The sequence below is a fragment of the Zosterops lateralis genome, assembly GCF_965231275.1.
Source record: "Zosterops lateralis genome assembly, chromosome: 5".
Taxonomy (NCBI): Eukaryota; Metazoa; Chordata; class Aves; order Passeriformes; family Zosteropidae; genus Zosterops; species Zosterops lateralis.
In genome coordinates this window covers 48,873,450-48,887,376 of record NC_139766.1, presented here as the reverse complement: position 1 = coordinate 48,887,376, position 13,927 = coordinate 48,873,450, and the positions used below count along the sequence as shown (strand labels likewise).

The 13,927-nt window shown below is 36.4% G+C and overlaps 1 protein-coding gene across 3 annotated transcripts in view; it reads left to right on the top strand.

Annotated features, from left to right (window-relative positions):
* The first annotated feature begins 19 nt into the window (after positions 1-19).
* The window catches only part of GSTCD (glutathione S-transferase C-terminal domain containing), a 45,083-nt gene continuing 31,175 nt past the window's right edge, over positions 20-13,927 (top strand). The window contains exons 1-6 of one of the 3 annotated variants that reach the window (XM_083862004.1): positions 621-1,430; positions 1,688-1,764; positions 3,720-4,151; positions 5,333-5,794; positions 9,008-9,262; positions 9,971-10,064. In XM_083862004.1, the coding sequence (XP_083718130.1) occupies positions 3,741-4,151; positions 5,333-5,794; positions 9,008-9,262; positions 9,971-10,064 (1,222 nt within the window). In that variant the 5' untranslated portion in view covers positions 621-1,430; positions 1,688-1,764; positions 3,720-3,740. Of the gene's footprint in view, positions 50-620; positions 1,431-1,687; positions 1,765-3,719; positions 4,152-5,332; positions 5,795-9,007; positions 9,263-9,970; positions 10,065-13,927 lie in introns of those variants that run through there. The other 2 variants (XM_083862006.1, XM_083862005.1) reach the window with 2 other exon arrangements.

The following is a 13,927-nucleotide window of genomic DNA, read 5'->3' as shown; positions in this document are numbered from 1 at the left end:
CGGGCGGTGCAGGAAGGGGAGGGACCGGGGCGGAAGCGACCGGGCCGGGGTAAGGAAAAGGAGCGGGAGAAAGGGCGGGATAAAGGGAAGGTGGCGGCGGCAGTGTCCCGGGGCTGGTTTGGCAGCTCCCTCTGGAACAGCTGGGAGCAGAGGCTTTAGGGAACGGGTCTGTGAGGGAGTTGTGGTGCGGGGGTGTCGCTCCCTGCAGCTGCCGCCCTGTGCCCGGCTCTGTCCCGGGGCCCGCCCCCCCCGGCTCTCCAGAACCCTCCACAACTTTCACTTTATTCCTAGACCCGCCCAAATCTCAGGCCTGGAGCCCTTCTGTGCTCCCCTCGGGGCTCCCTGAGGGTGCAGGGCTGGCCCTGAACGCATCCACTAAATGGATCTTCTTGGATAGGAATACAACTCCAGGCTCCAAGCTGTGTGCCTTAATAACACTTTGCACTAAGTTAAATATTTGCCACGTTTTTAAATGTCATTATATTAAATGTTTCTCAGAACAAAAGTTCCGTTTTACCGTGTAGTAATCTACAAATGAATGGAATCTTCTTCTAAAAGGACTAAAAGGAAGAGGATGTTTATGTGCTTATTTATTTGTCTTTAATTTTTATGGGGAAACAATTGTTTTTTAAAGCAGTGATTTTCTGTATTATGTTGTTAACGGGGCAGCTGAGTGAAGCTGATTTAACTATTGTTTAGTGCATGTTGAAAGGGAAGACAAAATGGTAAAAAACAGCACAGCTAGTGAAAGTTACACTTACATAATATTTATAATTTTTAAGTAGGTGTCTTTTATACCAAAGATAGACAACATTATTTTTCTTTTAAGTTACGGTGCAAATCCTGTATTGATCATTGCTTTTCATTTTCTCTCTTTCAAACAGTGGCTACTGTAAATACGACCAGTAGAATAAAAATCCATCTCTTCCCACAGAATTTATGGTCTAATTAGAGAAAAAAGTGCTGGTAAAAATACTGTGAGCAAACAGTGCAATGTCTTATTAGGTTTGGTTAGTTCTGTATTGCTCATTTGATTTTATTGTGTATGTCTGCGTTGGCTTTTGTCTCAGGAAGCTGCCAAGGGATTAATAAACACATTTAATGGATGGGTAGTAGTTATGTGAAAATACTTAAGTGAGAATGGACAGCCAGGTAGGCTGTTGTCTTTGAATTGAAAATCTGTGCATAAATCCACAAGGAATAGAGACTCTGCAGAGCCAAAACAGTGTGGAAAAAACACCTGTATTGGAAACAAAAAATATAGGAAGTGACTTTATAATGTCAGTGTTTAGAGACAAAGTGTTAGGAGGAGTTCTCAAAAGTAAAATATGGGAGAGGGGTGGGGTGTGGCAGTGTAAGGGTGTACAGCTCAGTTGAAGGGATGGTTCAAGAGGGCCTTTCTTCTCACAGGAATCAATAAGGAAACAGAGGTAAAGTCACTTATAGACAGAACTCCTGGACAGATTATTTTAGTTTCTCTTCTGTGAGAGATTAGAGAATAGAATTAGCCTGGCTGTAGTTTTCATTGTCACAGACTGACCTTAAAAAACCCCCAAATCCCACAACCAACTGAACAAAGCCCTTAAGGAAAAACGTCCAAATTTTTGGCTTGTCCTAGGACAGACTTCCACTGTGACACTGAACTAAAAATTCTCTTTGTTCTTTTCCTTTTTCACATGTGTAACAGGAGCACAGGAAACTTCCACTTTGCAAGGCTCTTTGAGAGAGAATTCTGTGAGATGTTCAGTTACTGGTGTGGTGGAGGTATATAGCAATTTTTGCAATAACTAACAATTCAAATAAATGCAGACAATGCTTTGATACTCTAATGACCCATGTAACAAGTTGCAGTCATTACAGAAGCTCATTTTGTTAAAATTACTTGTACAAAGTTTTAAAAAATAAATTGTAAGAATGGGTGATTAATAGATGGAAACTATAGAATAATGTACTTTGGAAATAGAAAACTTGTCAGAGTTTACCAAAATATTTAGCAGTTTTGCATAGCATGGAAGTAACTGAGTCCAGGAGCTTTAACTAGAAGAAAAAAATGAGTGATGAGGTGAATGTGTATGTCTGAGTGGTTTGCATGCCCAGCAAAAAATGGACTTGTGAGCTCTTTGTGTTCCCATGGAAAACAAAAATAATAACCTAAATGCATATAAGAGTACTTAATATTGAAAGAGTTACTGTAGTTGAGAGTAGGAGTTTAAATGCTAGAAGCTATGGGTGTGACTATGATAACTTCTTGATTTACCTTTCTGGCAGTGCCTTTATGATTTCTACCACAGAGTTGTACTTGGGATATAGAGTCTCTCTCAACTTCCACGCTGTCGAGATTTACCCAAATAAAATACCTTGTGGTAAAGTAAATACTGTATTGTGTACTGCCCTGTTCCTCAGTGTATTAATTAAAGAAAAGCAACAGTACTCATAGTAGAACCATTGTTCTTGTCATTTAGTGGTTTAAAAATGTTTCACTGTAACAGACATTAGTATGTTCTCAATGTCAAGTGGACTTGATTCTATTCTTCCTCTTTCTGGGCAATTGATTTGGCCCTGTGGTAGTTAATATAAAGTAATAAGTATGATGTATGTGTCTACATGGAAAAAAATAGATTGAATAATCAAGATATATCAAATGAAAACTTTTTTTAAAAAATACTTGCATCATTTTCGTGTAATTTTGCAAAGATCTTATTAATCTAGACAGTTACATGAAAGACTGATGCTGTTCCAGTGTCACTCATGCTTTATATATATGTATATAAAACCCTATTCTGGCCTTTCTTAGCAACATTTAAATTTCCTTTCCTCACTGCGCTCGAGCTGTGGTCTGTGACACTCGTTGTAAGAGGGCCATCTAGTGTCTAAGGCTTTTCAATGCCACCTGTCATCTCTAAGGTAATGGGCAATTCTGCTGAGTGATGGAGCAGAAAAATTACTGCATCAGTGCCTTATGTTAAACTCCTGTGGAACATTGTAGTAGGAAAAATGTAGCTTTTAACCCACTGTAAGGAAAATTAATTTGAGTTTTTAATATACTGAGGAGATATTAATTTCAGCTCTGCTGCTGTTGAATTTGAATGCTTTAAAGTAGTTGTGTGTTTGAGGTGTTCATGTAGTATCATGAAATGAATGTTTATTTGCTTATGAGTCCTTCAGTTATTATATTATCACCCAACTCTAGATTAATTTTTAATACAGAAACCAATATTATTTCCCACTGCCTAAATACCTGCTATAAACACCTTTTAGCAGTTACAAAAAGACAGATGTTTGTATTAGGGAACTGACTGTTGTAGATATGTGGTCAGGAACTTTTTTTTTTTTCTTTAATAATGCATGGTTAATATTGTGGGAGATTTTAATGTTAAAAAAAAGCTTGGCTCTAAAATGTTTATGCACTTAAAAATTGAAAATGAAACACTTTCTTTAGGTTTTGTTTGATGTCAGAGATATGCTAAAATGTAAAAAAAAAAAAAAAATCGCAGAGATCATTTTCCTATTCATGATCTTGTATGTGAAGAGACAGTGTAGATGTGACATCATTCTTTTCTCTCAAAAAGGGGCCTGCCAATTATTCAGGCAGGATGTCTTTGGTAGTGTCTTATTTTAAAATTGGTTGTAGCAGATAGTGGAAGAATCAGTGGTTTGTTTTTTTTTTTTTTTTAATCCTGTATTCTTTTATGAATGTTGTACTCTGATTTCTATTTCAGGAGCTTCATCTCAGGAAGAAGATGAAAGATAATGTTGCTGAAGAACATTTATATTTGGCCTTTTCTCATCAGTACAGAGATAGTATCTTTCCTCTTCACACATCTATCTCACTGTTTCTGCTATCCTACTGTGACTGCAAATTATTTAAAGTTTTTTTAGTGCCGACTGGCGAAGATGTGGGTGATCAATGTGTGACAAAAAACCTCGCTGGTGATCTTGAGGTCCATTTAATCTCCAGGTGTCAGCTTCCAGTGGTTGTGCAGAGCTGCAGTTTACCTGCTGTTTTTGTGAAAGATGACAAATTCTGCCGAGCTGGGCTCTCTGTGGTCTTAAGACATATAATACAGAAAACATTTGAGGCAGATCCATCTAAAAAGGATGTTTTAGAACTCTTGGGCTTTAAGAAGACCTGCTTAAAAGCCTGTGCTGAAGTGAGTGTCTCTCTCTTAGATACATTGGTTTTTTAATAAGCATTAAATGCTCTGAAGCAGACTCTTGATATTGATGTCAAATAAGTTATTTTAGTAAAAAACATAATTTACTTAGAAAATGCAATTTCTTTTGTGGAAAAGTAACTTGTATTTTGGCACAAAGATGAAAAATAATTATTTTTGAAGATACTACTTTTTAGCAGCACAAAAAGAACCTTAATGTTAAAAGTCGGTCAGATCTATGTTTCACATCTAGCAGTATAAATGAGTTATAAAGTTTGAAGTAATCTAAGAAACACCTGATTTCTTGCTAATTTTGATTTCAAGAGTGCTGTATATTGTTGGCCTTCACTGTCAAGGGGGCTTTTGTTTAGCTTATCCTCATCAGGTTGTCCAGTGTCTTTTCAGCAGAGTGGCCAAGTGGTCAGCCTGTACCATTCCAGAGGATAAGTCCATCCTAGGTGTGGAATATTCTGAATTTCACATCTGTTCTCTCAGCTCATTCTGTAGTCTGTGCAGGCTCATGTGAATAGCAGCTCTACCTTGGAGTTTGTTGGGAATTTGTTGTCTGCTCTTCTCAATTCCCTGTCATCCTTGATGGGACTGTATTCCATCTCCCCCCTCTAGGTAAAGATGATGAAATGCCATAGGCCTAAGCATAGACCCTTAAAGATTTCCACTCCTAACTGGCCTTCAGGTAGAGTGTGAACTATTAACCAACACTACCCTTTGAGTTGAGATGTCAGCCCGTTTATCATGGAGCAGTTTACTCACCTGGCAGCTCATCCATCTAGACTTGCCTTCCTTCTGCCTCTCAGGAAGCTGAACTCCACCCTGCCATGATTGCTATTTCCATGGTTGCCACTGATTACTGTGCCTTCAACTCAGTTCACAGCTTTGTTTCTTATGACTTACCCAGCCACCCTAATTTTATGTCAATAATAAGGAAATAAAAGCATGCTGTATTGGATTACCATTCTGTTATATATAAGATTTATCTTCCTAATTCTGCTGCTGTAAAAGCAATACAGAAATATCTGAGTTTCTAAGATTAACAAAGAATGTATTTAAAACTGGAATTCCTTTGCTTGAAGTCCTTGAGTAACCAAAGTAGCCAAAACTTACTGTGGGTTTCATTTATCTTTCTGTAGAGACATTAATTATGTAAATTTATTTGGCAGGTTAGCCAGTGGACCAGGCTCTGTGAGATCAGCATACCTCTGGCTGTTGAAAGATTTTTGACAGCCTCTCCTGAGCACTGCCAGGCTATTCCTCCTGACATTTTACTGTTTGAAAGGAAGCTTGGAGAACCTGTCCGAGTACATAATGATGACAAAATTCGAAGGCAGAAACTTCAACAACAGAAGGCAGGTGCCAAGGCTGCAGTGCCTGTGCTTGGTGAAGAAGCAACAGTGGAATTAAAACCAGGGGACGTCCATGAACATCCACCCTCAAGTTTGGAACTGAGTGTAGCTTTCTCTAAGCTACTTGCCCAGGAAACGCCAGATGCAGTCAACAGGGAGGCCCCTCACATCAGGAGAACAAAAACCTCTGACCTTCCGCTCTTGGACCATGTTTTTGCAGAAGGGCTTTATTTTACTGTGGCAGATCTAGTGCTTTTGCCATGCATCCATCAGTTCTTGGTAAGCTGACAAATTCTGTAAATACCGACTAGTGTACGTGTGTGTTTTTTAAGAGCCTGAAGATTGTAAAATACATTAATTTTAGACATATTGTGGTGTTTACAATGTGACCTTAATCTGAAGTCAAATATTTGTCTTGTTTTTGTACAAACACCAAAAACAGGGATTGGTGAGGTCACTAAAGTTACTTCTAGATACAGAGTATACCAATTATTAGTAAACACTGTTAACTGTTAAAATATTACAGTGAAATATTTTGGCACCAATTTACCCAGAAAATAATAAATGAAAAATACTAGTACAAGTGGGTTGAACTCAACTTAAAAAGTAGTTCTACAGTGGGAAAATCTTCTGTGGCAAGACTATGCAAGAGTCTTGCTCAGCACAATTTGTGTACTTAGTTTTATGAGGATAGATGCAAAGGAGAGATTTAAGGAATTACAACTGTGTCCTTATTTCCCATCACAGTAAAATTATACTATGAGTTTGCCTCTTTCCAGTATTCCTGCAGTTATTCTATGATATTTATTGCTAAGCTGATGTCTGTTCCAGGAACATTTGCATTTTGCAAGTTGGTTTGCCAAATTTCCCTTATGGTGTTTGAAAACAAATGGAATTCCTGGAGAAGATGCTGTTAGTCAGATTGAGGATAACAATGTTGAAAATTGAGATAATGACTATCAAATATTAATATTATAACTTCTTTAGCCAATATCATGTTACTCAGTGGATTTCTATATGGATGTAATATGTTGCCTTTGAATTGAGATGATGAGTTATTTTACAGAAATGCATCTTAATTCACATCTGCTTTGTTTGTTTTGCAAATCACGTCATTGGAGGTGAACAGCAACTTCTGTATGTATGATACTAACCAAATGTATTAAGAAAAATGCTTTCTTACTATTTAAAAAACTTTAATGTATTTCAACCTTTGTTTTTCCAAAACCTTTTTAAATAAGAGCGCAACTTTTTAGAGTAATATTTGATTTACTGGTGCTAGTCATGAGAAGATTTTTGCATCAGATACCTAATTGTTTTCAACAATCTCGTTGGAATCATTCTGTGGATGTACTGTGAGCAGCTGAAAAATTCGTATTTATTGATTTTTTTATATGTTACCTTTGAGCCCTGGTGTTCTGCAGCTCATGAACTAGGTATTTTACAGTAGCTTGTGTTAACTCACACCAAGAATTGCTCTGAAAACCGAACTTTCATTTTCATTATCACCCAATTGACAAGAGCTCTGGGATAATATTTGTTTATTTCTGTTCTCAGGTGAACAATCATTTTCTAAGCAATTATACCTTGATGCCTACAATTGTCCTCAAAATTGAAAAATTTGCACCTGACAGCTTCTTGCAGGCAGTGAGTTGAAACTGCTCTTGTTGATGGAAGTCCCAGAGTTTAATTCTGTTTTAAAGTGTTGTTATTTGTATAACTGGACTTCCTGGAATGTGTTTAAAAAAAATCACTGTAGTTGCAGTTCTACTTTGAATTAAGGGTGTCAGTAATAATGAAGTCTTAAGTGATTGTGTGTCTGGAAAACATCATCCTATAAATGTGAGGAGACCTGACTAGCTGATTTGAATTATAATTACCAAAAGTAAGATAATGAAGCTGAAGGGTTGTTTTTCATTACCTCATTTCATTGCTATTATCATTCTGAGGTTACCTTTGTTATACTTTCTATTAGTTGTAACTGTTGAAAATTAATAGAAGTATAACAAGAGCTCAGTTCCTCATCTGGGAAAAAACACTATTCACTTTTTTAAAATACAAATTAGAACACTTGATAACAAGTGTAACAGTGCCTCTTAGAATTGTTTTCCAAAAGACTTCTTCCTTAACTGAATTTATGTGGGTTTGCCTGTGTTACTGTTAGGATATTAAATTAGATACTAAAGTTACACAGTTCATCCTTCTTTTGCTCCTTTAGCTATTGCTAATTACTTGTGATTACCCTAAGCATATTACAAACACAGCATGCGGGAGAGCTGTTGGCAATTACGTGTCATTTCAAGTGTTCTTTACCAATTTCTATTTCCACACTGCAGGCAGATCCAGGGAAGAATGTTGGTTTTGCATGGCTTTTTCTGCCTGTTCCTGTAATCGTGGTTTTTAATTTTCTGTTTAAAGCAGGCACAGCATCACAGAATAGTTGAAGTTTGAATAATTGAGGTTGGAAGTCACATCTGGAGCTCATCTTGTCTAACCACACTGCTCAGAGCAGGGTTAGCTAAAGCCAGTTGCTCAGGATCATGTCCAGTCAGATTTTGAGTGTCTCTAAAGAGACTTCACAATCTCTCCTGTAAGAGGATGATCTCCATTGTTCCAGAACATTTGGGAATCTAAACAAAGGTTATTTAATTTCATCAAATGCATACTTTTTAAAAATAGCTGGACTTCATCTTAAAAAGTGGTTTGGGTATATATCTTTTTAATATGTGCAACATAGTCTTACTTAAGAAATGTTTTTATTTCATTTTTTACACTTAAAATGCTAGTTTCTATTGGAGGCCACATTAACTCATAATCACATATATTTAATTCAGAAAAGAAATATACTATTTACTGATATTGTATAAAAAGATGAACTTAAGATTCTAAAAAGTAATACATGATAAAAAAAAAAGTTCAGTACTGATTTAAAAAAAACCCCAGAGATTTAGTGCAAAGACTTGAGTAAAGGCATGGGGTAATGTATGTCTGTTACCATGTAGTCAAAGGTATTTCAGGCTTGTAGTTCCCAGCAAAACAGCTGTTGGTGGATGTGCTTTTAAGGGATACTTGTGGGAAAGACCATTCAGGTACCCTAATGGCATGCTTAGAGTTCAGTATTCATTGCAAATTACTGCATTGGGTTTTTTTGTCTAATGAGGAACCAAAACAAATCATTCCTATGTTAGGAAATAGCACAGAATTAAGAGTATTATTTATATGGAGTTTTCATGTTACTGACTGAAATTATGATTAAAATTGGTCATGTAAACCTTTTCATCCTATTAAGCAAATGGGAATTGCAGATAAAGTCTAAATGGCCAACTGGCAATTCCACCTGGAGCTCTGAACCAGCTGATTTTTGTATTGCCATCATGCTGTGAGTGCATGTGCTCAGCATGGACCTGAGCTCACTCCTGTAGTTCCTGCCTTTTGGTGGCTTGTGGCAAGAAACTTAGAGTAGCCACTAACCTTCTCCTTTTATTATCCTAGGTTTCCAGCAAGAAACAAGGCAAAAGTCTGGTAGACTTGCCACTGATATCCAGTTGGTATCGAAGAGTTCAAGAAGTACCTGGAGTAAAGAAAGCTGCTGGCAAATGCAACATGGAGCTTCTCCAGCTTCCAGAGTTGATGTCTGCTCCCAAGGAAAGGCTACAGGACTCCGCTTCAGGTCCTGATGAGTTGGAGGAGGATAATGAAGACAGTCACTTTATAGGTGGTCCAAGGCCAACCATGACTAAGTTAATGGTAATTTAAGCTTTGTAATGAGTTATTTTTACAGCCATATTTGCTTGATTTGGAGTAGGTAGAATTTATTAGAATTGTACAAGCTAATTTTGACAGCCTTGAACAGTTTAATACCCTTTGTTTTTCTTAAATCTGATACACATTGGCTTAGAAATGATTCTGCTTTTTTCTTCTCTTCTGATAGTTGATTGATTCAGGAATTGGGCAAAGATAGGACTGCTGGAGCCCTATCAATAATTTTGAATAATCAAAGTAACTTTTTGTTTGAACAGCAATATTGTATTTCTCTTTTAAAGATATTTATATAAAGAATGACAAAAAACTGTTGCTTTTATGTTTGGCTTCATTGCTTCATTAGCCAACCTTTTCAATTGGTTGTGTTTCTTGGGTTTTTTTTTTTGCTGTTTGATTAAAGCTTTGAACATCTGGGAACCCTAATGAGTTTTGTTAAAGAAAGCTGTCCATCATGTTCCATAATTCAATATTTTTGCACGGAAGCTGACAGCATTTCCTAAAATAATAGCAGGGCTTTTTTGTGAGAATCAGAGAAATACATAATTTGAATGTTGTATAATGTAGAGTCATCTGCCTGTTCAGTTTCACTTAGACTGACAGTGTTGCAGTTTGATCTGATGCCATTAAATTTAGTGAGAATTTTGATAACATCTTGTAAAGGGTCTTAATTTATTTTTTCCTCCTTTCATGCAGGAAAATGGAATTGAAGCAAAGTTTTCTCCTCATCCATGCCCCAGCTGGACCCTAGACTGGACTAGTCTTCCCTCTGCAGTCAGTCCTGGGGAAGGTGAGGGTTTGTATGTCTGTGTGTGTATTTAACAGGGTCTTCTTCTGGTGAAGCGACTTAACTGTTTCATAAGAAAATAGGCCACTTTTCAGTATGTTTCAGAACTAAGACAGGTAAACAATTTCAAATCTGCATTAAAATTCAGTCTATTTGTGACACATGGTGACGTAACTTCCCTTGAGTCATCAGCAGCTGATGAGCAAACTGGGAACAAAAGATTTACCTTGATTTCAGTCAGCAATTGACACAACCCAAAAATCCTAACCAAGCTCCGTGCTTGTTTTCCATAGAGGTAAAGGCACCCATAAATACCTTCCACAGGAATAAAGTTACTATAGTTGTTGGTATGTACAGACGGTAAAAAGAGGGTGGCAGGTCAGAATATAAAAGTGTAGGTGGTCACAATGTGAGACAGAAGGAAAATGTGATACGTCATGTGAATATTTCCCTGTACTGATGTAAGTCATCATAAGAAATGTTTTCATTTTTTCCCTAGGGAGGCAGAGGCTGAAAATTTTGGGAAGAGGAGCTTGTTGAAATGGAAATACTGTGCTACTACTGATTATATGTGAGGTTTAGGAAAGAGGAGAGTTTATTTAATTTGTGACCAGCAAAGAAATGCAAAGTCTTCTCAGGGTTTTATTTGGCAGCATTGGAGAGGGGATTCTATTCCTTTTTGAAACTTCAGTCAGTCTTTGCTTGTGTTCCTGGTCCTGTGCGTGTGAATGGATTCATGGTCTTCAGGTTCATTTCCTATTTGCTGCAAAGGCTTTGTGGATATTAAGATCAGTTTGGCTGGATATGATTAGAGATGCTTCCTTTAGGCTCATCCAAAGCGCATTAAAGGGAGGGGGAAAGTGCCTGAATGTGGGGTTGGACAGTGATAACCCTAGTTGCTGCTTTGTTACTCTGAGGATATATGGAGATAGAAGCCTTTGGTACTGTCACATTTTTTCATCAAACATTGTGTTCACTGTGAAACAAACAAAAAAAGAGTTGGGGTTTTTTTTGTTTTTTTAGAACAGGAATTATTTTTTTCTTTAAACCAGCTTTTTATTTTTTGACTTTTTTTATACAACTGAAATTCAAGAATGAGAGCTAACTGACCTACAGTCTTAGAAACCCTTACTACTTTTCTCATGAGTTGAAATACTTGTTACGCAGGAAGTTAAAGAACTTAAAAGAAGAGCTTTATTTGTGGTATTTCATCTGAAATGAACCATCATTTCAGTTGCAGTATGCATGAGATGGTATTTACTTACAGAGTAAAACAATGTTTACATTTGTAATTTAGAAACATCTTTGAAATTTAAGTACCTTTGAATAACACAGGCTAGAAAAATAACACTGAGCATAATGTTCCAGTTCTGTGGAATTAATTGATATTTTGATTAAATAGTCTTGGTGGCTACCAAACAACAATCCTGAAGGATTGGTGTTACCTTTAACTTCCAGAACTGTTATTAAGTAAAGGATACTTTAATGTAGTGTGGCCTCTCAATAGAGAAAGAAGAAAATTTTGAAAAATTTCTAACCCACATGATAAACAAATTAGTTTTAATGAAAGGAACAGCACTTAATGATGTAATTATCTTCTAAGCAATATAAAAGTTTGTGACTTTGTGTCCTTGTTAAAGTTGTTTGTAATTGCTCATAGAACTGAATAATATTATAATTGTGGAATAAATGATATATTAGATGCAGAGTTATTAGATTAGAAATTGTCAAAATTAATTCAATATCCAGGTTGTTTCTAGGATTTTTTGTGAGGCTAGGTCACTCTTATTTTGTTCTCCTTTTTATATTGGTATGACCTTTTGAATATTTTGACTTGAAAGATGCTTTCTAAGTTGAGAATACATTATGCTTAAAAATCAAAGATACTTTAGGGAATCTGACATTTTATGAAAACTTTTGCTCAAGAGATGCAAATTGCATATTTTACTTTAAAAGCAACTGTGTTTTTAAAATTAAATCCAGACAGTCATGTATTCTGTAAAACAAAAAGAGTTAAAAGAAACACTTTAAAGTTCTCTATTTCCCTTTCAAGCCTCTCAGAACTTTTTGAAAGACTTTGAAGATTTTTTTAGTAGTATTTTAGCCTATTTCAGTGTCTCAGGCATCCTGAAGCAGGAACTCATCCTTCTTCTTCAGCTGATTTTTCCATATCAGAGACCTCTTTGCCTGCAAGCCACATGGGTGTAACAATCCAGGGGAAACTCAACTGAAGCTGCTTCTCATTAAGTTCTCCTTAAAGTTACAGTTTTGCTGCACTCATTTAAACAAGTTTAAACCACATTTTTGTGTGCATTATATTTTGCAGTTCAATATCTGGAAAACCTGTGATGGCAATACAGCCAGGTTGCCTCGTATTCTTGATACATACTTGAGATATAAATAATTTTCAGTAACAAAGAGAAAGGAGAAGTGCTCATTTTTGTAATAGAGGCAATATTGGTATATCTTCTTCTACTGTCTTGCCTTAAAAAGGGTATTCTTGCAAAATTTTGTATTTCATATGTGGCCTCTTGGGATCTTTTGACTGTTCAGGGATATAACGTTGCCTAGTTGGCCTGAGGACAATTTACATGGAAGTTTGAATTCAATTACTAACTTTTAGCCAAAATTTCCTCAGGTTTAACTGGAAATAATAACTTAAGCATGCCACCAAACCAGGTAACTCATGTATGACAATGTACATTATTCCTACTGTTACTGTGCTCTTCCTCCCTTTTTCTTTTGTGATTGTCATGGGTTACCAAGCAAAACAAGGGAAGGGAAATAATTATTTAATGTTTTTATAATGCCTACTTGGAGACAGGAGGCAAAGCTATTATATGTTAAAGTTCAGTCAGTATGTAGTAATGATTTTTAGGCACAATTTACTAAAATGAATACTCTTTGAAAACGTTGCTGGTTTCCATGCCTCCTGATATCAATGCATATGCATTATGAGGAATACAGGTTCAGTATCTTTATGTTTGCTTTAAGTCTGTTGCATTTTCTTAAGTGGTGTTTTGATCTAAATGACATGCCTACAGCCTCTGAAATATTCAAAATCTGCAAAGGAAAAACAACAGTTGCTGGTGTATCTTATTGAAAATCATACTAGAAAGAATGATACCAAGTTGTAACAGCTGCATTTTGATTCAGTGAGGACACATTCTCCTTGGTGTTTGGCGTGCTCTGTAAAACCCTGTCGTGTGATGAGTGTGATTGATGGACTTTCATATGGCTGAAATTGTTACCTTTGTTTCAGTGCCTTGCTTTGTGGAGAAAGTGTAAGCACTCAGAGAATTTCTGAAGCCTTAATACTTCATATTGAATATTCCCTACCACAAAAGTTCAGGTTTTGATGAGGTCTAATTCGTGGAGGTGTGATTGTTACAGTTCACAAGTCCTTGCTAATTGGGGGTTTATTAGTCTTTGGAGAGATTTGTTTTGTAGAGTACTGTACATAAAAGTTCAGTGTTCTCTTTTTTTAGTCCTGTTGTGGTTTGTGCTTGTTTACTGAACATACTAAAGAATTAAAATTAAATACTGCAGTTTGCAAGTTGAAATGTTTTACAGATTTATGGCTTGAGCACTGAAGACAACTCATAATGGGGTTTTTTGTATATTCACAGTTGACTTATTTCTGATGGTTGAAACATGTTCTTGATTAACCCACAATGAGCTTTGACAAAATGTCTGCACTTGGCAGTCAGTGGCCTAAACTGACTTTACCTGCATAGAATTTGAGTGTGATCTGCCCTATACAGAAAAGGTAGTTTTATTTGTTAGACTGTGAGATTTTTTTTTTCTCTTTTGTCTCTGACATTCTTAGGCACATGGAAGGCATAAACCCCAAAAACATTAACTCA